The 22,891-nt window shown below is 39.9% G+C and overlaps 1 protein-coding gene across 2 annotated transcripts; it reads right to left on the reverse strand.

The window, feature by feature from the left end:
* Positions 1-6,385: 6,385 nt before the first annotated feature.
* On the reverse strand, positions 6,386-21,815 carry SUB1 (SUB1 regulator of transcription). Of its 2 annotated transcripts, XM_030968458.1 has the most exons (6): positions 21,711-21,800; positions 20,788-20,893; positions 19,735-19,807; positions 18,128-18,247; positions 12,294-12,402; positions 6,386-9,537 (listed from the first exon to the last, which is right to left on the reverse strand). In XM_030968458.1, the coding sequence occupies exons 3-6, from the start codon at positions 19,804-19,806 to the stop codon at positions 9,458-9,460; spliced, it is 381 nt and encodes a 126-aa protein (XP_030824318.1). In that variant the 5' UTR covers position 19,807; positions 20,788-20,893; positions 21,711-21,800; the 3' UTR covers positions 6,386-9,457. The 2 variants fall into 2 exon arrangements, with proteins under 2 accessions (XP_030824318.1, XP_030824319.1); XM_030968459.1 differs by lacking the exon at positions 20,788-20,893 and having other exon boundaries at positions 21,711-21,815.
* Positions 21,816-22,891: the final 1,076 nt, after the last annotated feature.

A 22,891-nucleotide genomic window follows, 5' to 3' on the forward strand; every position in this document is an offset into this window, starting at 1 on the left:
AGGTGAACAACATGAGAAGCTCTTGGATCTGTTAGAGTCCAAAGGGGACGTGAAGATCAAGAGAGGTGTAGCACCCCTCCTATGAAGACCAACTGAGAGAGCTGGGGTGGTTCATGCTGGAGAAAAGAAGGCGCCAGGGAGACATTATAGCACTTTCCAGTACCTAAAAGGGCTACAAGAGAGCTGGAGAGGGACTTTTTACAAGGGCATGTAGAGATAGAATAAGGATAAATGGCTTTAAATTGAGAGATGGCAGGTTTAGATTAGGTGTTAGGAATAAGCTCTTTACCCTGTGGGTGGTAAGACACTGGAACAGGTTTGTCCAGAGAAGCTGTGGATTCCCCATCCCTGGAATTGTTCCAGGCCAGGCTTCACAGGGCTCTGAATAACCTGGTCTAGTGGAAGGTGTCCATGGCAGGGGAGTTGGAATTAGGTGATCTTTAAAGTTCCTTCCAACACAAATCATTCTGTGATTCTATGAAATACACTTCATACACCAGTTGCATTACTTTTTTCCCATCAAAAAAGGTCCAAAGAGACTGTTGCTGTACTTTGCAACAGTACCTGGTTTCCTTTCAGTTTAGACTTTCTTTAGGAAGGCTAGTGTCTACTTCTTCCAGGTGCCAGGGACTGCTGGAAGGAACAGGTAGCAAAGCAGAAAGCAGGATCTCACAGGTGTCATTGCTCCTGCTACCCCAGGAAGTATGCAGACTGGCCCTGAAAAGCTGACTGGGATGAAAGATAGCTCAGGGAGGATCCCAAGAAGTAGGACTATACCAAGGTTACTTATCATTCATGAAATTCACATTTCATGGCACAAAAAATACTGTATTTCAGTACCAGAAAAACAGATACGAGTTGAGCCCATCTCACCAGATGACAAGCCAAGAAGTCCAGATATAGCCATCAATCTTCATCAAAATTGTAAATTTCATATATCTAAGAGCAGTAAATGCTTAGTGTTATATGAAATAGCAAGTCTTAAGGCAACAGAGGCACTATGTGATCCGTGTGATCTGTGCTGGTTTTCATCTCATTGCTCAGACAGCTTTCCTACAGGCTGAAACAGAATTCTTAGCAACAGTAGACACATTATTCTAAATATCTTGAACAATGAACATTGTCTTAAGAAATTGCATAACAAGACAAAAATATATCTACAAAACACTGGGCCATTAACTCAACTCAAGGAATTGACATAGGAACTTTTTTCCTGAGCACTAGCAAGAACTGCTCTCTAAATCCCCAGTCCCATCATTATCACAGTAAGAAGGTGTTATTTAAGACTATGTTTTTCATTTCAACACTCATTACTTTGAAAACAATGACTCAAATCCCTGTCCAACCAAATTCAAAGTATTTACTGAAGATTCATGTGTCAAGAAGTGGAAAAAAGGCCTCCCACAGATGTTTCATTTCTGAGTGCTGCAAATGCCTCAGCACTACTAGCAGCCAACAGCACAGAGAACTCAACTAGCTTTATTCACAACTATGGGCCATCCTTACCCAATACTCCCTCTGAGGTGGCTATAATGTTTTCCCAACAAAGTCCTCCACAGAACACGGAGGAGGCTGACTCTAAAAGATAAGAAAGTATCTGGAATGTTTAGAAATATTTTCCTACACAGTAATGCAGTGTTGCTGTAGGCCATACACAAACAGCTGTCCAATTCTACAATAAATACTTGCAGTGACATTTTCTACTCTACAACTCCACAGCCAAGAAATCCAAGTGCATGGAGTGACACCTAGGTATCGCTGGTGATTTATCAAGTCATTCTTGAGTTGTTAAGGAAAAGAATTTGATTAACTATTTAATTATGATCAAATGAGAAGTAATTGATGATTGACTAGAAATTAGATACTAATCAAATGGTGATTAAGTGATCACTTGAGAGTAATTAATGGGCGATCTGACAAAGACCTAGATGATGACTTAGCATTTCGGACAGCTGTCAAATGCTGTACTATTTAACACACTTGTAATAAATAAGTGGATATTGTAATAAATAAATAGATGGATATATATAAATGTCACTAGCACACAATATACTTCTAGGCTGAAAGTAAAGTACTCCTTACCTCGCTGTAGAGATCAGACACTGGTAAAGAGTCTCTCAGCCCTGAGGAGTGACCTGGAGAGCTGCTCCTGCTGCCAGGGACGTCAGGGTCCGGCAGCAGGAGAGCAGCAGAGCTCAGTGGCTGGAGGCGGCCACAGGTACTCGGAGGGCAGAGTGAGGGACTTGCAGCCAAACCCTGCCTGGCCCTTGTGCACCTGTGTAGCTGTGGCAGCTTTAGCTCTGTCTGGTCCCAGCCCGGGCTGCTGCTGTTATGTCCTGACAAGACATGGCCCGGGGGCCTCGGTCCCTGAGGAGATGCGGCCCCGCATGGCGCTCACCAGGATCAGCCCGGCCGGCTCGTGGGCGATGCCTGAGCCGAGGCACCGCTCAGGCCCATCACTAACCTCACCACTTGGTGATAAACACATATTTGCTGCATTAACTTATTACTTAAGTATTGCTGCCAGCAGAAAACTTGCATGTAGTAGACCCTTATACAGCTGTTTGTCTGAATATTTCTTAGAAAAAATATAAGTTACTTGAAAGTCATTATTGAGGTTTATTGATGAAAAAGAAAAAATATCTCACTTGTCTGAACTGTTACATACACTGCTTAAGATTTCCCATCAGGTTGTTATGCTCTTTCATATGAATTATTTCAATTCAGATCTTGCATGCATTGAAGTGAAAAGCAGTGATACGAGTTATTTCGTTCCACTTCTCTACCCTTTCCATACATCCTGCATTCAAAAGATCCGTAATGAAAAAAGAAATCTGTTTAGAAATAGAAAAGTATTCCCCTACCTCGCATGAGGACTCCCATCCTAAATGCTGTATGGATTGACAATGCCAATGAAAGCACATTACCAATGACTCAAGCAGAAACCAAACGCAAAATATATCTGAACATTATCTAAACTATACTATCAATTGCAGAATTAGGAATTTCCTGATTAGGTTCTAATCTCAATCCTCTTGAAGACAAAACCATACAAAACAGAATGTTTAATTAATAATGCTAAATATACATGCAAATTTTACTTCAGTGGAATACACAAAAAATTCTTAAAACCTGTTTATTGCACCCTTCATTTGAGACACCAGACCAATAGTACCAAGGCTTTGAGGTGATACTGACCTAAAGCAGATCAAACTCCTTGCCCAGAGTACTCAGCAGCCACTTTGTCCAAAACTTCCACACAAGAAGTTAACAGCTCTCTTCCTTCAACCAAGGATGTGACATCCACTTGTGGAAAGCTTCAAAGTCCTCACAAAGCTTCCCAGAAACGTACCTATTTAGTTAAGATAATTGTTTCAAAGTGTCAAAACCACAAAGTCAGTTAAAAATTATATCTTGGTATAAATTCACTTAGCTTTAACAATTTTGTATTGGTAAATGTAGTGTTTATCTATGAAGATTTCTTTAAAGACTTCTTCAAACATTGCTTTTAGGTTTTTCAATAGCATTTCATAAAAAGGACACATTTGATGAACCTGTGTTTGAACAGAAGCAGTTTCAAATTTAAGTGGAATGCTTTTTAGTGGTTTTGGGCTTAGTTTTTGCCTTCTAAATGCAAACATATTGTTTCCAGATCACGTTCTGAAAAGGTTCTGAAAAATAACTAATTTCTTTATCTGTAAATTTTCCTCTCCTCACCTTCCCACACAGCATGACCACAAGCTTGCAGTTTAACAGACTCTTTTCAACAGTTACTCAGACTACAAAGCAAACAGTCTCAGCCAGGTAACAATCTAGTAATCTAGCAGAAAATGCATCCAAGCATGATCTCTGCAACTGATTTTCAAAATCCAAAACTGTAGTACTTAGTTAAAAATAAGGATTTTCATAGGTCCTTAAGGATCACAAGGACAAAAGTTCAGTTTCCCAAAATAAAGTGCCACAAAATCAAAACACCAAGGCACAAACACCTTTATAGGAGTGATGGAAATACCTAGGTAACTTATTTATTGGGTTATGTAGAAACAGGCCTATGGAAAATTAATATTGTTAAAAGGTTTCTTTGGACAGAAGGCCAGTCTTTACATCACCATAAAAGATACTCATGTACTACAGATCACTTTAGGAACTTTTCAGGCAACCCACACAGACAAGTTTTCTTTCCATTGACCAAACCATTGCAATTACAATCACCCTTGCTCACGACAAGGATATCCATCCATGTGCCAGCTCTCATCACTTTTTCCCCAGGAACTATCTCACTGGTATTCTCCAAGCTGTTCATGATCACTTCATGGGGAAAAGCACTTGTCCAGTACTTTCACTGCAGACAATAATCCAAGTATGAAGAAAATTACTTCCTTTGGGAAGTATGCATGTTGGCATGAGTAGTTCAATTATTTTAAGGGCACTTTATCACAGTGCTAAAATTTATACATACACACATTGACCTTTATTAGCAATAGCAGCTTTATCTGTCAATTACCACCAGGATACAATCTTGGAGATATTTCTTGTCTTGTGATAGCACGAGTTTAGCCAGAGACATCTGTCTTCCAAGAGGCAGATGGATGATTCCAGTCAGAGTAGAGGAAATACAAAAGGAGCTGCAGATCTCAGTAAGGGATGGCAAATGTAAAGCAGAGGAAACAGCAAAGCCATTTCACATTGATACAGCTAGCAAAAACTTTAAGAGGTTACATAAAATCAATGCCACAAACACACTGAAAACTATGTTGCAATATACACTGCCTAGCTTTAATTTCAAGCAGCCAGTTGTTAGGTAATGACAACCTCAAATTTGTTCCTAGTATACCATCATTCACCTCTCTCTCAGATCTGGGGTGTGAGGGTATTTTGGAGAATAGATAAACTGAGGTTTAAGATGAACTAAGATGAAATGAGCTTTGTTTTCAACAGTGTAAAAATCATCCTGACACATTAGGTTATTAGTGAAAGCATAAAGCATTTAATTTCTTAAGGTGTGAAAAAGCTTTTTAGATAACACAAATAAACAGGGTTATGTAAAATCTTACCATTTCTTTACTTCAACAGTTTTCATCTCATTAATTCCTCCCCGAGTGCTGATAACTTAACAGCAGTCTATAGGCATGCTGACCAAGCAGGCATGTTCTTTTTTAGCCTTATTAAATACAGCTAGAGATTTCCTGGAACAGTCTGCTAACTGCACCAGCTTGCCATTCTACAGTAAGCTCCTTTAACCTTTAAGATTGAGAGCTCACCTCCTTCGAACAGGTAACTTTTAAAAACCTGAGTCCTCAACACAGCCTCAATCCCTACCTCATTAGACATCTGATCAATGATGAGCGTATGAAATCACTGAAACCAGAATGGAAGTACAAAAAAAAATTCCAATCAGGCAGATCTTATAAAAAATTATTACAACAAAAATTATTAAAATTTTTGTTAAATCAAGTCCAATAATACCAAGGGCACACATGCCAGGCTCTTAGAGTACCCCCATGACCAGCAGCATGTCCTTCTGCTCACATGATAGCAGAATTAAGCTTCCCTGATAAACCATCATTAAGCCAAGGACCATCTACTTCAGTTTCCCCGGAGATGTGTTCACACTTCTATGTAACTGCGAGCAGGGGACATGCAGCCTTGATTCACCAGAGGACAAACAGTGGAATGCTCTTCCATGCAGTCACTGGAGCTCCAGAGATGAGCCCCATCAGTAAGGGGAGGGCAGTGAATGAACATTAGGGAGGACATGATGACCCTCCTTCAACCCCTCACACCATTTCTCCCCTTTGACCCACAGTTACTTGTGTTTCTCTGGCTAAACTATGCAAAATTACTTGAAAAAAAGTCTGATAGGTTCAAGGCTATAGTCCACTAATTAATCCACCCTCTACAGATCAATCACTTCAAGTGTGTGAAAAATAAATAACCTTCCCGAAGAAGCCTATGCAGACAGAACTGAGCAATGGTAACAAATGCCTAAGGTTTTTGTACCTCATCTGTGGCAACATTCAGTCAAAGAGAAACTCCACTCAAAAAAGATAATCAGCCAATCTCATAACAGTAACAACTTACCAGGCACTTTCCTCCTAGCTGATGTTTGAAAATGTGCTTGTATCTGCTGCTTCTGTATTTACATGATAGTTGTTTTTCACATCCTGGTGAAAAATTTCTATCCCTCTGGCTACACAATCAGCTTTCTACCCGCAAACACAGACCAAATATAAGATAATGAAGTTTCCAAATTCCCAAATTACAACAGCTGCAAGAAACAAACAGCAAGTACCATAACATTATAGTGCAGCTAAAATTCTATTAAAAATAACACTATGTCAACAGAAGTCTTTTTATTTCCAAGTGTTCAAAATGTTATTACACATATGCCATTTAACCATTTTTTATTTAACATTAAGGTAATTACAGTTGAAGGGCTCTATTTCCAGTGGCCTCTCTGCATTGGGACACCACCAGAGCAAAACATGAAACATTCCACATGGCTAACAATAAGACATTTGAGTTACCAGAATTACAATCATCAACTTTTTTTTTGCTAACAGATCACATACATACATAACCAGGGCCATCTTCTTTAAAAGAAATACCAAAATTAGTACTGCATTTGTTTATTTTCAATATGAACATCTATACATACGAGCAACATGGTACATGACAATTTGATTATCACATATACAGTACTTTGGCAGTTCTGTGATGTGTTTTCTCCCCTAAGCTCCACAGTAGGCCTTATTTATAAAACATATTGCTAATATGCCCTGCATAAACACCAAGAATCAAATGTCTCTTTCATCACCTAAATGGGAAGGGAGCAGGGCTTTTATCTTGCATTAGACAGCCTCGTCATACATGCACAATTTTCTTCCATGGACACTTCAACACAAATCCTAGCTAACACTGTCTGCAAAAAATAATCTTTAGTCAAAAAAAATTTGAATTTTCTTCTCAAATTAAGAGAAGCTACAGATTATTACATGACAAATCATTAGCATTTATTTCAAAATAATACTGAATGTGTCACACTTTTATTGAGGTTACTTGCATATTACCATATTACAAGCCAGACCAAGTCATCCCATTTTGAGTTCATTTGTGAAACTGACTTGTCTCTTTTGATATCTACTAATAACTCATAGTTCGTAGTTAACGAATACTAATTTCTTTGAATACCTCTACCATCAACTTCCACATGAAAACTAATTGCTATATTAAACCTTTTCACTCAATCTCCCCAGATGAATGGTTTTAATTTCCCACCTTCCTGAACACAACTGACCTATCAGCACAGTAATCTAAGTGAGGACAATCTTCCCTCTAATGTAACTATGCACTTTTAAGTAGCCACTTCAAAGTTCTGAGGTAAAATGCATGAAATCTGGTTGTAAAATTTCAGACTTAAAGGAACAAAATCACATTATATATATATTGCAATAAAAAACACCTAGAACCTGTCTATAGGGATCTGAAGCAATTTATTTCACTCACCTGTGAAATTTTAGCAGCTATTTCATATTTATTCTATTTGGTCCACATAGCCCTATATGGTGTTAAGAGTCACTCAAAAAAGAATGCTGTGCCCAAAACCACATCTGCTATCACAAACATCTCCTCACCCTTTTATTCACCCTCAACCAGTTCTTAAAAACCTAAGGTTTCTTGAGCTATACAAAAACAGATTTAAATTTTATTTGTAATATATCAACAGTGGGTAAGTTAAAAAGCAGTTGAAGATATGTGACATATTTAACTAAGCAACATGCACTTAATTTGATGAAGTCTCTCTTCCTCAGCCTTTAATGCCTATTTGCATTGAATTATGAACTCTGCAGCACATAAACAGACAAGCATATGGCACTTACAATCATGTCTGCAATATAAACAAATATATCAAAATGTTCTTTAACTAAACAAACAGTAAATCTTGTCTATACAAAATTTAGAGACAATGTTATCATCAAATGGGAAAATTACACATAAACTAATTAAGTTGGACATTCACCAGTTTTGAAATGTTCTTTTTCATAAAGTTGTTTTATCTTCTTGCTTCGCTTAATTATGTCAGAAAATGAACTCCTCCAAATTCTGCTTCCATTTCTTCACTGTAGCTATTTTGTGCCAGCAAACTTTGATCTTGCACCATTAACTTCCACCCTGGTGCGCCCCTTACATCTCCAAGTTCTCCATCATATTCTCCCTTCCATTGTTTGTGACTTGGCGTCACCCAGAAGCCCTTCCTCCAAAGGCAGCATCTTGTGTAACAGAGCTTCCATGGGGCAGAGGCTTTTCTGTCCAGGGCAGCGGGGCTGACCAGCCAAGCTCGCTGGGTCATGGTGTGCCGTGTACTGGGTAATCCCCCTGCGCACGCTAAGCGCCTTCCACGCAGGGATAAACCAGCCGCGCACACGTGAGACACAGGGAGCACCGCCAGGTCTGGGCAGAGCGTGCATGAGGCAGAAACATGACAGACAGACATTTTGGCTACAGCAGTTTTAACCCTGTTTGATTGTTTAACCTGTGTTACAGTCTAATTTAAGCATCATTGTTTATGCAATACTTTCAAATGAACAAAAAGCCTACAGACAGGTAAACCACTCCTTTTCCATAACTGATTATGCGTTCCAGAATGAATTTAATGCAAACCTGGAAGAGCGTTCTAATAACCACATTTGGAGCCTTTAAATACTGTCTTGCTCTGAGGTATATGTCTATTACTGTAGAAGTTAACATTTCACATCTACAGTCCAAAAAAAAGGCTACTTGTATTTTCTAGGTCAAGCAAGCTATAGGAAAATGGGAAGAGAGAGCATGTGTTTTGTGTTCAAGTGTTATTGTTTAGCATAATGCTTCATGCAAGTAATGCAAAAAAACAGCTATATATTCAAGACTGTTAACATCTGAATAAATAGGGTAAATTAGCAAACACAGTATTGAAAATTATCTACAAAAATGTGTTTTTCCAAGTATTCACTGTTTGTATCAAACAGTCTTAAAGCAGAAAGCTCCAGGGCAATACCAAAGAAAATTGAATAAAAGAAAAAGTGAACTTGAGACATTTCAAGAAATCCCCTCATAAAACAAATGAATATTCACTGTAAACTAAACTGAAATTAAAACAACAGCTAAAGCTATTAGGTGGCCTTATCAGCAAACACCTTGAATCAAAAGGCCATATAAACAAGTATGCTTTACATATTACTTAATTTGTTTATTTTACACCATGAGGTGAAAGCAACACAATTCATTTTAGTAAAGTATACACAAAATAGCCTCACTCAGAATACACTTTTAATGCACATAAAAAAAGTATTCATCTTACAAATTGTTTTGCAATCCAAATATACAATAGCTTGGAAAACAATATTTTAGAAAACTAAAGCCAATGTATAAAGACCGCTTAATACAACTAAATGATATAAGTTTTTGTATGGCTCTGTCTTTAGAGTTTTCTTACTGCATCATCAATATCAGAAATCTGTTCCTTCAGCTGGTTCCACTGTTCTGGATTTAAAGAAATACCTGAAAAGTATTAAAAATAAACACTTAAGACAAAAAGAAAATTGTGGTGCAGAATCTTGTGCAATTATTATAAAGGCTGTTTTCACACACTAAGCCTCTGTTATAATATTGAGTTACTTCAACAACCATCTTAGTTACAAAGTGAAACTACCCACTTCCAAAGCTTCAACTGAACTTCAGGTAATTTCTGGACAAGTTTACAAAGAAAATGTGTGTAACGTAATTGTACAAGTACTAGGCTAAACACAAGAAGTGAAACACAACTCTGGCCTTGACAGAAGGCAGTACAAATGTCCTGGGTGTTAAGTAGGAAATCATTTCTATTCCTGTTGGCTCCTAAAAGCTGTACCTATGCAGACAGGTCTGCTGTGCACTTTTCCAGTACTGTAATTCTGGGGGGTGGATTTTCCCCTTTTTGTTTCCTAAAGTACTACAAATAGCAGGTGCTGTAAGGAGCCTTTTGGAGAGACTATCACTCCCTAGCACTCACAAACCAACACCAAAGTTACTTTTTACTTCAAGTTCTCTACAGCTTCTAGTGACATTCAACCAATAATCATTCAGTACCCCACAAACCATAAATTCAGTTCTAAATTTGATCTCATCTTCCCCTCAAACTTGAGTACAGGCACATGTTTCATTTGTGCTTTGCTCTACTCATTCTTACCCAAAAATTTCTACAACCACTCTGTGGAAAGTGCAGGCTCCCAGTCATCTCATACTTTCTCCCGTCAAGCTCTTCCAACTAATTATTCCTACTCTCGTCTCCTCTCCCAGTGATAGCCTTCCTTCATTGCTTTCTGCCTGAAGGTAGAGCAGGACCTGAAAACAGCTGAAACTTTGAATTCCATTTTTGGAGCACATAGCCTTTTCTTTTCCATCACTGTCTTATCAGAGCACCACCACAATTTAAAACAGCAAGTAGGTACATGGGGCTTCTCTAAGCAGTCTTCCACCAGTCTTTGGAGGGCAGGTTTCAACTGAAAACAGGTCAGGTGTGCTAACCATTATTAGGGGATTAAACATCTTGAAGATGTCCCTCAATCACAGACCAGATGAACCAAACAAAATTCAGACCTGCTATTTGAGACACTGACAGTAATTTAAACTGCTGGGTTTATTTTTGTTTTATTACAAAATTTTGACTGCTTATACTGGTTTCAGGATAGACAGATAGATAAGCAGCTTATGAGTGCATCAAGGAAACATTAGATTCACATATTGTATCAGATTATTTTTATCATAACAAAATTCACACTCTTCTGCTGCATTGATGAACACTTCTATCTACATCCTCTCATTTTTGTCACTTGGCCCACCCATCAAATCCTGCTGTTGTTTGCCATTCTAAGTGCACATACTATTGAATTCTACCTTGAAACACAGAACATAAAGTCCTTAGAAGTTTAAGTAACCTTTTCTGTTAACTAGCAAGAAATCCAAAACTAGCAATTTTCCTGTAGAGCACCAGTATAGCTGTTAATGCAAACCTATTCTCAGTGGTTATTTAAGCAATGTTGAAAATGCTTCTCAAACTTTCTAAATTACGGCTTACTGAGTTGTTCCTGAACACAACAGAAGAATGTAACCAACCTTACAGTGATTGTACATTAGATTTCTTCAAACTTAGCAGCCTGCCAGTACATAAGGTTGGGGAAGGCCTTTTTGCTACAGCATGTAGTGACAGGACAGGAAGGAATGGGGGTGGGTAGAATGGAAGTGGGTAGATTTAGAGTGGGTATTAGGGAGAAATTCTGTACTCTGAGTGTGATGATGCACTGGCACAGGTTGCCCAGAAAATGTGGATGACCCATGCCTGGAAGTGCTCAAGGCCAGGCTGGATGAGGCTCTGAGCAACCTGGTCTAGTGGAAGGCATTCCTGCCCACAGCAGGGAGTGGGGTTGAACGAGATGATCTCCAAGGTCCCTTCCAACTCAAACCATTCCGTGGTTCTATGAATCCCCAGGGCAGAACATTTCATACTTACCTTTCACTGATGCTATATGAAAATGGATAAAAAGTAGGCTTTTCAAAGAGAAGCAATATAACATGAAGCAGAGCACCACCACTGCCAACTGTCCTACAATCCCCATCTTGAGATGTGGAAGTTCTGAAAATGGTACACAGTGAAGCCTTGCCATGAAAAGCAACTGCGCAAGTGGCAAGTAGAAGAACAATGGCTTGTGCTGTGGTACAGATTACAAACTTGGGACACTTGAGATATTTCTCCTTCCACTAAAACATTTTTTAACAATTTTTTCATAATTAGTCACATTAAATGTTTAGGTTGTTTTAAACTAAAATTTAGTAGAAACTGAAGGACGTGGTTGGTTTAATAAAATTCAAAATCTTATAAAAATTATTAAAATTATTAAAGATTTTCAGCTAATTCTGAAAAAAGAAATCCAACCATAAGAGGAAATTCAGTTCATTAAGTTAATCACTGGGGGTGGGGGAAGAATAAATATGGCAATGGTATAAATATGTTTATAACTCCCCTACCAAATTTGCTTGTATTTGACATCTTGCTTTCCATAAATCATGGAGGACCTCTTTAGGAAAACAGACTCACTTAAGATTTTACCCATAACCTACAGATAAAACTAGCCCTTTGTAAAAACACAAATCATAAGAAAGTGAAAATAATAACTCAATAAGTATAATGCAGCAACAAAGGAGAAAACTATTATATAGGAAGTTCTACTGCAAAGTGCAGACCATGTTTTAATACAAAGTAACATGAAGCAGAACAATACCTTTTCTGCCAGGCTTCATTTCACCTTCTTGATCCATCCAGTATTCTCTAATATCAATTAAGACTTTCCCTTTAAAATCCCGAACACTGACATATCTCATTTTGCCAATCTGTCAAAACATATAAGGGTCTATTAGGTATTTTACATATTAGAGCATTCACTTTCCCCAGCAGCATTAGACTCTGACATGTCACACTGCAGCTTATTTTAGACACCACAGAAACAACTAGATTAAAAGCTTAATTCAGAGTAGTCAGTAGGCTAATAAGTAACGACTTAAAACTGGTTGAGCAGGCAATGCTCAATGCAAAAGTTGAAGCTCTCCTAGAATAAAAATACATGTATGCTTTACATACTTGCTTCTAGCAAGTCGTGAATTTCTTGTTTTCTGAAAAAAATTATTTCCTTTCTTTGCAAAAGTTCTAAACAAAGAAGGAAAAAGGGAGTGCTACTCCCAAATCTAAATTTTAGTCCATTCCACAAGTACAGAAAGAAAATTAAGATGTTCACATGTGATACCCTCCCCCCTACTTTTTTTTTTAACACAGTAAATACAGATGGAAATGAAAATTAGCTACCAACTGTCCCACACCCACTCCCAAGTCCTCATGGGCACCTCACTGTACCACCAGCTCTTCAAAAGAACAGTCAAATCTTTTAAGTTTACCAGTATGTAGCACACAGTACAAAATTTTGGAACTCCAAAATTTTCAAATCAGTGTCACAACTGAATTACATGAGTACCTCTTTTTTTTTTTGGGGGGGGCAGGGAGCGGGGAGAAGTTGGGGAAGAATCATACTACCAACTACGCACCACACTCTGAATTTGGGCTTATTATCTTCCCAAACATGATAAAAATCTATCTATTCAGATAAATTCCAAGTACAACATGAATCTGAGAACCAGAAAATACGTAATTAAAACATAATCAAATAAAACTTCTTGCAATTCTAAGAAATCCTTTGAAATCAGCATGTATCTTCTGGATACATTTTATATAACAAAAGAACAGATTCTAAAGTACACAATTTTAAAATAAAGCACTCCTTCCTGGTAAAACACTAACTTTCAATTTCAGTTTCCTTTATCTCTCCATGTTGCATTTTGATACCATTTAAGGATGGGCCCTACACTTCTGGTCCAAAACCACTAGAATTAAGTTTGACCCATAAGACTGAAGAACTCTCCAATCAACTACAATAATTCAGAGATGTTTAAGTCATATCCTCTCATTTCACAAAATAGATACAAACCTGAATACTTTATATTTGCTTACATGAATTTTTCTTTTTCTGCAGATGCTATATAACATCTAAAATTGATTTTAGAACAATTAAGATAATGTAAGTCTGAAGCACTTTTCCTACTTCAAAGCATCCATTAAAATTAATACATTAGTGTTCATAAGACAGTATTTTTCATGTATAAAGTTACAATACAGATATAAAATTAAAAAATAAAACTATAATGTTATGGCAGCTTAGCTCTTTCAGACCAAACCTGGTACCATGCCCAAGTCCATCTGCATTCCTGGCAAAGAATACCCTAAACAGCCTACATGGACAACATTTCTTAGTTTTACCCTTTAATGCTCCAGTAACTTTTAAGGTCACCTCAGGAACAGCTTCAACCAGTAGCACTCTGCAGCACCCTTTTTTTCCATGGCTATTGAAGAATATTAGTGCCTTGCCAGATTTGTCATAAGAAATAAAATCTAATTCAGTATAGCAGATTACAGCTTCAGGTATCGTAGAAGGATTTAGAATCTATCTTAGATAAAAGCATTTCTCTATGTAAATGCTGAAATTAAGTTAGATTTCACATCACATCTAGATTTCAGATTAAGGTTTCCATTAAATTTCAGATATTGAGTTGAACTCTATTCAAAAGCTGCCACTACCAAAATTAAGCAGGCTTCTAAAGTACAGTTCAAACAAACATCTACATTTAAACAAAATTTAGACTTAACTCGTTAAGTAAGTAAATTGATGTTCCTTGATACTTAGCTACCTGTAATTCTGATACAGGTTAATTTCTGAATATTTCTTTCTTCATGCACCTACTGATAATGTTAACAGTAATTCCAGTGACTGAAGGTATTTTTCTGTCTCTATAACCAGAGCAGCATTCTAAGAGTTGCTGTACTGAGAAGAATTAGTTTTCTTCACACTGGCTGATACGTGGCTGAGTTTTGGCTTTGTGCTGAGCACGGTGATGATAACACAGAGATGTTTTAGTTACTGCTGAGCAGAGTTTACACAGAGCCAAAGCCTTTTCTGCTTCTCAGACTGCCACGCTGGCGGGGAAGCTGGGGGTGCTTGGGAGAGTGGGAGCAGACACAGCCGGGAAAGGTGACCCCAACTGACCAAAGGCATATTCCAGACCTTGTGACATCACCCCCAGCATATAAAGTGGAGGGAAGAAGAGGGAAGGGGGCATGTTGGGCATGATGACATTTGTCTCCCCAAGTGACACTTAGATGTGGTGGACACTGCTCTCCTGGAGAAGGCTGAACTGCTGCCTGCCCATGGGAAGTGATGAATTAACTCCTTGTTTTGTTTTGCTTGCATGTGTGGCTTCTGCTTTCTCTATCAAACTCTCTTTATCTCAGTCCTTGAGTTTTCCAGCTTGTACCCTTCCAATTCTCTCTGGTGGGGGTGTGAGCGAGTGGCTGCCTGGGGCTTGGCTGCTGTCTGTAGTTAAATCAAGACAGTTATCATGATTCATAGCTGAGTACTTAGTGCAGTTCAAGCTTCACAGAGAAGTTCATATACTTTTTATTAAATAGCACAGATCCTCAGATTATATTACTCTACTGACTTAAATAAATCAGTAAACATTAAAACCATTATTTCCTGCTTTCTGTTTCTTAGAATAAAAAGCACTGAAATGTATCTCTTTTCCTTTCAGAGGAATGGAAATATGCAACAGACTTCTGTGAGTTTCAGCAAGCACCTTCTTCATCCTTTTTCTTATTTCCAGTTTCTCTGGATTAAGCTGTACACCCACAGTGCAACCATGAACAGCAAAAAATCCTCTCCCCTAGCCAATAACCACATGTAAGGAGCACAGGAGTCCTGTGAACAGTGACATCTGCAGCAAAGCAAATTGTGAAATGCATCAGTGACCACCTAAGTTTTGTAATTAGTGTGCTAAACCAGTAACAGTTTCAGAGCATCATAAATTTCTATGTTACCTTCTTTCAGGAGTCTATGATAAGGACACTGGGAGATTATACTGGAAAATCAAAGAACTTACGCCTCAAAAGTCAAAGCCCAAATGTGGTGAAAACTCAGAAAAACAAAAAAAAAGGGGTTGGGAAGTGGACAGACAACACAGAGACAACTTCTGAAATAACAATTTCAGAAGTTAAATGCATGATCATGCCATGTGGTTCTGCTCTGGGTAGCCATTAATGAATCCTGACAAACCTTATCCAAATCAGGCATAGGCAGATGATGGGATTAGTCAAACTAACCAAAGCACATGGTGCAGAGCTCAGGTTGGCTTGAAGCCACAGACAGGAATCTAATGCAGCAAGGCTAAACCTTTCCATGTTAACACAAATAATGCCTGTCCTTAGGATCTCCAGTAATACATCACACATGGGAGTAGCATAAATTTCTGCATCCTAACAGCACACAAATCCTTCATCAAGTTGCAGAGTATACCAAGTTCCCTATAAAACCTTGTAAGGCCAAGACATGCAAATACATAGAATACTCCTCGTCTCTTACACTGAACAAATTCTCTTCTCCTTACATTAAAACCATACTTTGTAAGTAGTTGCAAAAAAAAAATTACACGAACAATTTCAAACAAAAATACAAAATGTACATATTTATGATAACTATGAATCTTCTGACTACAGAAGTCACAATGAGCTCTATATTAAGGGAATCTGTATGCTTCAAGAACACAGCCTGAGGGTGTAGAACAAGAAGACTCCTGGTTTCACATCATTTGCAGCCACTCCCACACACAATATGGACACCACAGAACTTGTGACTATCCTATGAATGCTTTACAGTCAAATTTCCATCAGCTAAAGCCACTCTTGTAAAGCTATACTGCAGTCACTTCCACATGAGAGAACATTTTACTGGCTTGAGAAAGAAGCTCTCCAGAAAGGTTTCTAGTATCATTAAGATGCCTAGAACAAACAAAACTAGATCTAAAAAATTAACGAGCATGCCCTCCTGGGTAGGGGGGGGAAGAAGGGGGAGTATCCTCAGACCCACTGTAGTTTTATTTCTATAGTTTAACATCTGCATGTTAGTTACTGCACAGAAGTTTATGTAGACTACAAAAACTGACAATGCTTCACCATAACACAATGAGTAATCTAAAAATATTTTATTGTTGATTAATTCAAAGGCAGGCACAGACTGGGTAACGCTGGTATTTTAGGTCAAGGTGATATTTAAAGATCTGTATTCTACTCGACACCAGAAGAACCTTGTTCTTATCAGAGTAATGTGAGTCCTCTACTGTCTGTTTTTAGTAACTTTTTATTATCTTAGGTCGAAGAGGTTTCAAGAAACCAGAGCATGCATACTTTCGCTTTTATTTGAAAGGATCTGAGTGCATTTTTGCATCAGGGGCACTAAAAATTTTGACGTTTTCTCCAAGGCTGGAATTTCTGGACTTACTACAACCATAGCAACTAGAATTTCTATACTTACTGCAAACATAGCCTTAAGTTTATACACAGTTCTTTAGATCTTTAGAGTTCCACCTGCAGTTCACTTCCTAAGTTGTAGAACTCATTACTTCATTTTTCCTACAGGGTTCAAAGCATGTCCAAGAAGAACTAAAAATATGATACACTTCCTTCAGAAGTCCAGACACAGCCTTCAAGTGAAGTTCTCCCTTCTAAACATAAGTGAAAAAGTAAGAACTTGGACATTAGAAATAACTGCTCTGTATGGCAGTATCAGTTAAGCAGGTCTTCTCTCCAGAACACTTTTCTTTCCCTACTACTTTACTACTTCACACAGTTATAGCCCAGAACCATTTCATTTACATTACTCTGTGCTTGGGTCATCTCACTAGGCACCTTTCCCATACCCTTTTACAAACCTGAGACTCAAAGCCTCAAGAATTTAAGCTCCTTTCCAGCCTGCTAGTCAGAGACCTTTAATAGATCTTGATCCACATCCCCAAAACAGCTAATTCTGAGCTGTGTATCAACCCTCAGCACACACTGCTGCTGCCTTGGCTAGCTCTGGGAACTGCAATACCCTGAATGCACAAATGCATCTTTCTACTGAAAAACAGACATTCATCCAAACTTAAAAACAAGGCAATACCACAAGTTACTATCTTTATGGATGTTCAGTGATAAGATCCTACATCATAACATGATGGAACAAACAAAACTTATACCGAGATGCTGTAATAACACAGAAGGCCAAGCTGCCCTTGACCTAGTTAAATAGGAATGGAGTCCACATTTTGGTTTCCAATAACATATTTTTCAAGAGCCCTAACTAAAAAAACATTTCCATGTAGAGAAAAACCTGATCTAATATTTCAAGTATACTGATAGCAAGTGCTGTATTTACTGACAAAATGACTACCCACAGATACGAGGAGCAAAGTCATGAGAATTAGATCAATTGATACAACTCCGATTCTTTTACTCTTGTTGAAACCCGACCAGGCTTTTCCGAGCATCTCATCTGAATGCCAGCCTCATAACCCCCTTCGGCCAAGGATTCCAGGAGGCCAAGCACTACACAGTCAGAAAGCTCAGATCACCTCGTAAAATTTATACAGCATATGATGTAACATATTACCTTAACCAGGCTCTATGAGTCATCAATTTTACCTGAAACATATTCTCATCTCTGTTACTGCTTTGCTTAGAAGAAGCTGCACCTTTTGAACTTTCACCAGTCTTTTGTTTCTTTACAGTCTTTTCTGGAGTTACTGGCTTTTTCCGCTTAGCCTTGGAGCAAAACAAAAAAAGAAAAACATGAGCCACAATCACTCTGTATGCTACAGATAAGTTTACACTGTATATCACAACCGACTACCAAGCAATGCACTTCATCACCTTGCTGTGAAGGCAGGAGTTCAATACTGTACATTTAGGTTGAAATTTAAAAACTTCAAAATGAGCCTGATTCTGTTCTCAGTGAAGTAATACTTTGGCTTTGAAGAGAATTTAATCACATCAAAATACATTTGAAAAATCCTTCCCTTTTTGCATAGTTACACTGTCAGTTCAGTAGTTTTAATAAAAAAATTAAGTCTGATGGAAATGGCACCCTCTTCCCCCATAAATGGAACAAAAAGTACAGAACAGTTTAGCTTGCAACACCTCCAAAAAAAAAAAAAACCAAAAACCAAAAAGAACACATAGGTAAGATAATAAATAATCTAGAAAAATTATTTATTAAGATAATTAGTAAGATAATAAAAAATCTGGAAACCACCTCTACCAGAGACCATTTTTTTTTACTAAGCATCTAATCGTTGCCCACAGCATAAATTATGTGACTTTTTAAAGCATTCAGACCATATCACCTGTAAATCAGATTACACAGAGAAGCTACAAAGTTACTATTTCTACTCATGTAAAAATAGGAGACCAGATCTCTCGATGCACTGTACTACATTAAAAGACCTGGTGTCTGTGCTACCACCTAGCATTTCTTAAAAAAGATAAATTAACTATTTTTTTCTAAATCACTCTGATTTCTACAATCATTTTGCTTTTGTTCAAAATGACTGGTACATCTACCCAAACTTCTAACTTAAACAACTATTTAAATTAAAGGGAAACATTTGATTTATACATTTAAAACAATCATCTTAAAATTTATCCACTCAAAGAACTCAGGTTGGCTCAGCTTCTGAGTGAGAAACTAGCAGGTGGTGTAACAGCAAATAAAAAAAAATGAAGAGAAAAAAAATGAAAGAGAGCAAATGAAAAAAAATGAAGAGAAAAAAAACCCATGCAAAGAAGTAAGCAAGTGACACAAGGAGCACAAAGCAAGTGTGTATTTTTATTATGGAGAAGTAATCCATACATTAAAATGGCAGAGGGTGGCTGCAGGCACGTTCTCAAGTTCAAATTCTTCCCACCAAAGCAGCTAATACAGAAGCGTTCAGAAGCTTGTCACAAAGCAGCAAAGAATCACAGGCAATTTGCAATTATCATATCGAATGGCATGAAGAAAACAAACTGATACTAAAGAAAAAAACTTTTCTTCTGGGAAAAATTATGCAATCCACCCATACTTGGAAGGTGGATTCTTTGGTTTTTTGTTGTTGCAGTTGTTGAGATGAGTGGGTGGGAGAGAAAGTTTCTTAAAGTGTCTGATAAATGATATGGAATGACATGCATGTTGTGGCATAATGCTCACTTAATTACTTAACCCCAGCATGAAACAAGAGTTAATACAGTAATGAATTGTATGTATTGTTCACCTTTTTGTCAACTTCACTATCTGAATCACTGGCAGATGAGCTTGAAGATACAAGTTCCTTTGATTTAGGCATTCTGGGAAAAGAAAAATAACATGAAAACACTATATAAGGAATGACATTCCATTTTGGCTGGAAAGCAATCTTCAAACCTGTTTGTACTGGCTCATCTTCTTCAAGCCCACCTAAAGATTTTCCTGCCTTTTTGTTTGAGCTTTAATATGCACTGCAGATGCCATATCAAGCACTCTTCCCTCTTATATCTTTTCCTCTTTTTGCTGCAACTGCATTAAAACACATTTAAAGCACATTAAATGCAGTGGTTTGGCTTCTGAACTGTCTACAGCAGAATGATTTTTCATCATTTTCATATATCCCTGCACACGGCAAAACCCACAATACAATAGTGCCCTCCAGCTGAATCCTTTCTATTACATCCACAAACATGAATTATTAACACTTCAGCAGTATGTATACTCTGGCACGGGCATTTCACCCAGTTGGATTTGCAAGCAACATGCTGCACAATTGTCATGCACGTGACGCTTGAGCTCCCACCTATAATCTAACAGTCTGAAATACACCTCAGCTGCAGAGAGCTACAATTAATATTTTCACTGCAACTTCAACACATCAGTCACTGGACACTATTAATTTGCCAGACAAGCAGACATTCAGCATTCCTTGAATGCGTGCTGCCAGGTGTCCTTGCACGTCACCCTAGTATGCAAACATGTGGTTAGGTATAGCGGTTACACATCGTGCCTGCTGCTAGAAACTTTGTAACAAATATACCGCTCATTCAGTCTTTTAGAGTAAAATTAAGCATCCCTGAAACTGTACAACACAAATATCAGCTAGGAAAAGCCAAGATAGCATTACAGAGTATCTCAGGAAAGAAAAAAAGGAGTAACAGCGGTCTTAAATGGGCAGTGAAAAAAAAACCACATATGCAAATGAAAAGAAAAAAAACCCAAAAAACCAACAAAACAAAACAACCAAACCAGAGTCCAAATAATGCTAATGGATCAACGTAGTCCTAAAGTAGGGCAAGACCTGTGGTAATAGCTTGTAGCACAAGGACGGAAGCTGCAGCACTGCACAGGATACAGGGTGTGAGAAGCACACACAAGCCACGCTCTAGGATGGAGGCAGAGAAGCGCTGGAATGGGACAATATGAAAATAAGCAAACTGAGTCGGCAAGCCAAACGATGTTTCGTGGGACGACCCCAGGGTCCGCATGGGACGGAGAAAGGGACAATATGGAGGAAGGTGTGGGCGGAAAGTGGAGGAAAAAGGGATGTGGGGTGGTGGGTGCCCCCCGGGAGAGGCCGAGCGTGAGGAGACACCGCAGCGCCGGCGAGGGGGACGGGATGAGCCAAGCCAAAGGAGACCAGGGGAAGGTAAGGAAAGGAAGACGAGTCGGGAACTCCAGGTAGGCGGATCCCAGTCGCCATTTTCCTCCCCTATTCCTCTTTTCCACGGCTCGTGTCGCCCCCCGAAGAGTCGAGACCCGAACAAGGATGGGGGGCGAGGGGGTGGCGGGCGAGAACGCCCAATTCTTCCCGGGGCAGGGCGGCAGCGAAGGGACTGCGGATTACCCGCGGCTCAGCGGACGAAAAGGACAGCACGCAAACTAGCGGGCACGGGGTCGCCAGCGGGCCGGGTCTACCCCCGGCCCCCGGGGTAGCGCGGCCGGGCGCCATCTTATCCCTCTATCAGACTCTGTGCCCCCCAACATGGCAGCTCCCCCTCGGCAGCGGCGGCTCGCTCCTCCCGCTCCACAGCGGGGTATCCCTCCCGCTGGGCACCGCGGGCACTCGAGGAACAAGGCGAAGCCTCGCCTCGGCGCCACCCGTCCGCGACTGCCCCGATTGGGCCGGGAGGTGCCGCGGCGGTGGCGGCAGGGGTCGTGGGAAGGGGCGCGCGGGAGAAAATGGCGGCATGGCGGGGGCGCGCGACGGGACCCAGCACTCACGTCCTGCTCCGCGCGTGGCTCCTCCGCAGCGCGACACAAGCGGAACTGACGCGGCTCGCAACGCCCGCCCCGGGTCGCTCACGTGGGGCGGCGGGGGGCGGCTTTAAAGGGGACGCGGCCCTTTGTCCCCGTCGTCGCTCGTTCCCGCCTCCCCTGAGGGGCGGGAAAGGGATCGTAGTGGTGGAAGGGAGATTTTACAGGATCACAGGAAGTCCCGATTTGGCAGAGAATCACAGAAGATATCGACTCTAGCTCCTGGCCCTGCACAGGCCATCCCAAGAGTCACACCCTGTGGCTGAGAGAGTTGTCCGAACACTTCTTGGTGCTGTGACCAACTCTCTGGGGAGACTGTTTTAATGGCCTACCATCTTCTGAGTGAAAAACCTCCTGGTATCCATCCTAAACCTCCCCTGACTTGCCATCGAATCCTGTCGCTGGCCATGAGGGTGAAGAGATCGGTACCTGCCCCTCCACTTCCCTCGTGAAGGAGCTATAGACTGCTATGGACATTAGGAAGAATTTCTTCACATAAACGTTTAGACATTGGAATGGGCTGCCCAGAGGGGTGGTGGAGTCATTGTCCCTGGAGATGTTTAAGGAAAGACTGGAAATGGCACTTGGTGCCATGGACTGGTTGACATGGTGATATTGAGTCACAAGTTGGACTCGGTTTCCAAATTGATTCTGTCGTTCTCTGAAGTATCCCCTCAGTCTTCTCAAGGTAGAAAAAAAACCCTACAGTAATTCATAAATAGCAGGTTTTTTTCACGCTCTGCAGCGGTTCCTCGATGCTGCTCGGAGCCGCCCGGGCAGTGGCGTGAGGCGGGGTGCGGCTGCGGTGGCTTTGCATAGCGAAACCACGGCCCCGCCCGGCAGCCCCTCCTGATGGTTCCCGTTCTGCCACCGGATCCCCCTTCTGCCGCTGGTGCCCCAGTTTTCCTTCTCTTACTGCGGGACTCTGCAGCTGGGGAGCATCAGGGCACCTGTCCGGGGGCTGGAGCACCGCCGATGGAAAGTTAAAGCTGTCTCAGCGCCTCTTTTAAACACCTACACTTTAAAAGTTGTCCAAGCAAATAACCTTGAAAACGTACTGAGAGTGCTGTTTTTTTTCTGTAGCATGTTCACAGGGTGACGCGTCCCGAGCGCCCTGCTGAGGAGGGCTCGACAGGGCTGAGTTCACC

The sequence above is a fragment of the Camarhynchus parvulus genome, chromosome Z, assembly GCF_901933205.1.
Source record: "Camarhynchus parvulus chromosome Z, STF_HiC, whole genome shotgun sequence".
Taxonomy (NCBI): domain Eukaryota; kingdom Metazoa; phylum Chordata; class Aves; order Passeriformes; family Thraupidae; genus Camarhynchus; species Camarhynchus parvulus.

Excerpts from the sequence above, each read along its gene's own strand:
- SUB1 (XM_030968459.1), bottom strand. The coding sequence starts at position 19,806 with ATGCCTAAATCAAAGGAACTTGTATCTTCAAGCTCATCTGCCAGTGAT. Across the intron at positions 18,248-19,734 it reads ATAGTGAAGTTGACAAAAAG|GCTAAGCGGAAAAAGCCAGT; the intron begins GTGAACAATACA and ends TTTTGCTCCAAG. Across the intron at positions 9,538-12,293 it reads AATGAAGCCTGGCAGAAAAG|GTATTTCTTTAAATCCAGAA; the intron begins GTATTGTTCTGC and ends AATACTTTTCAG.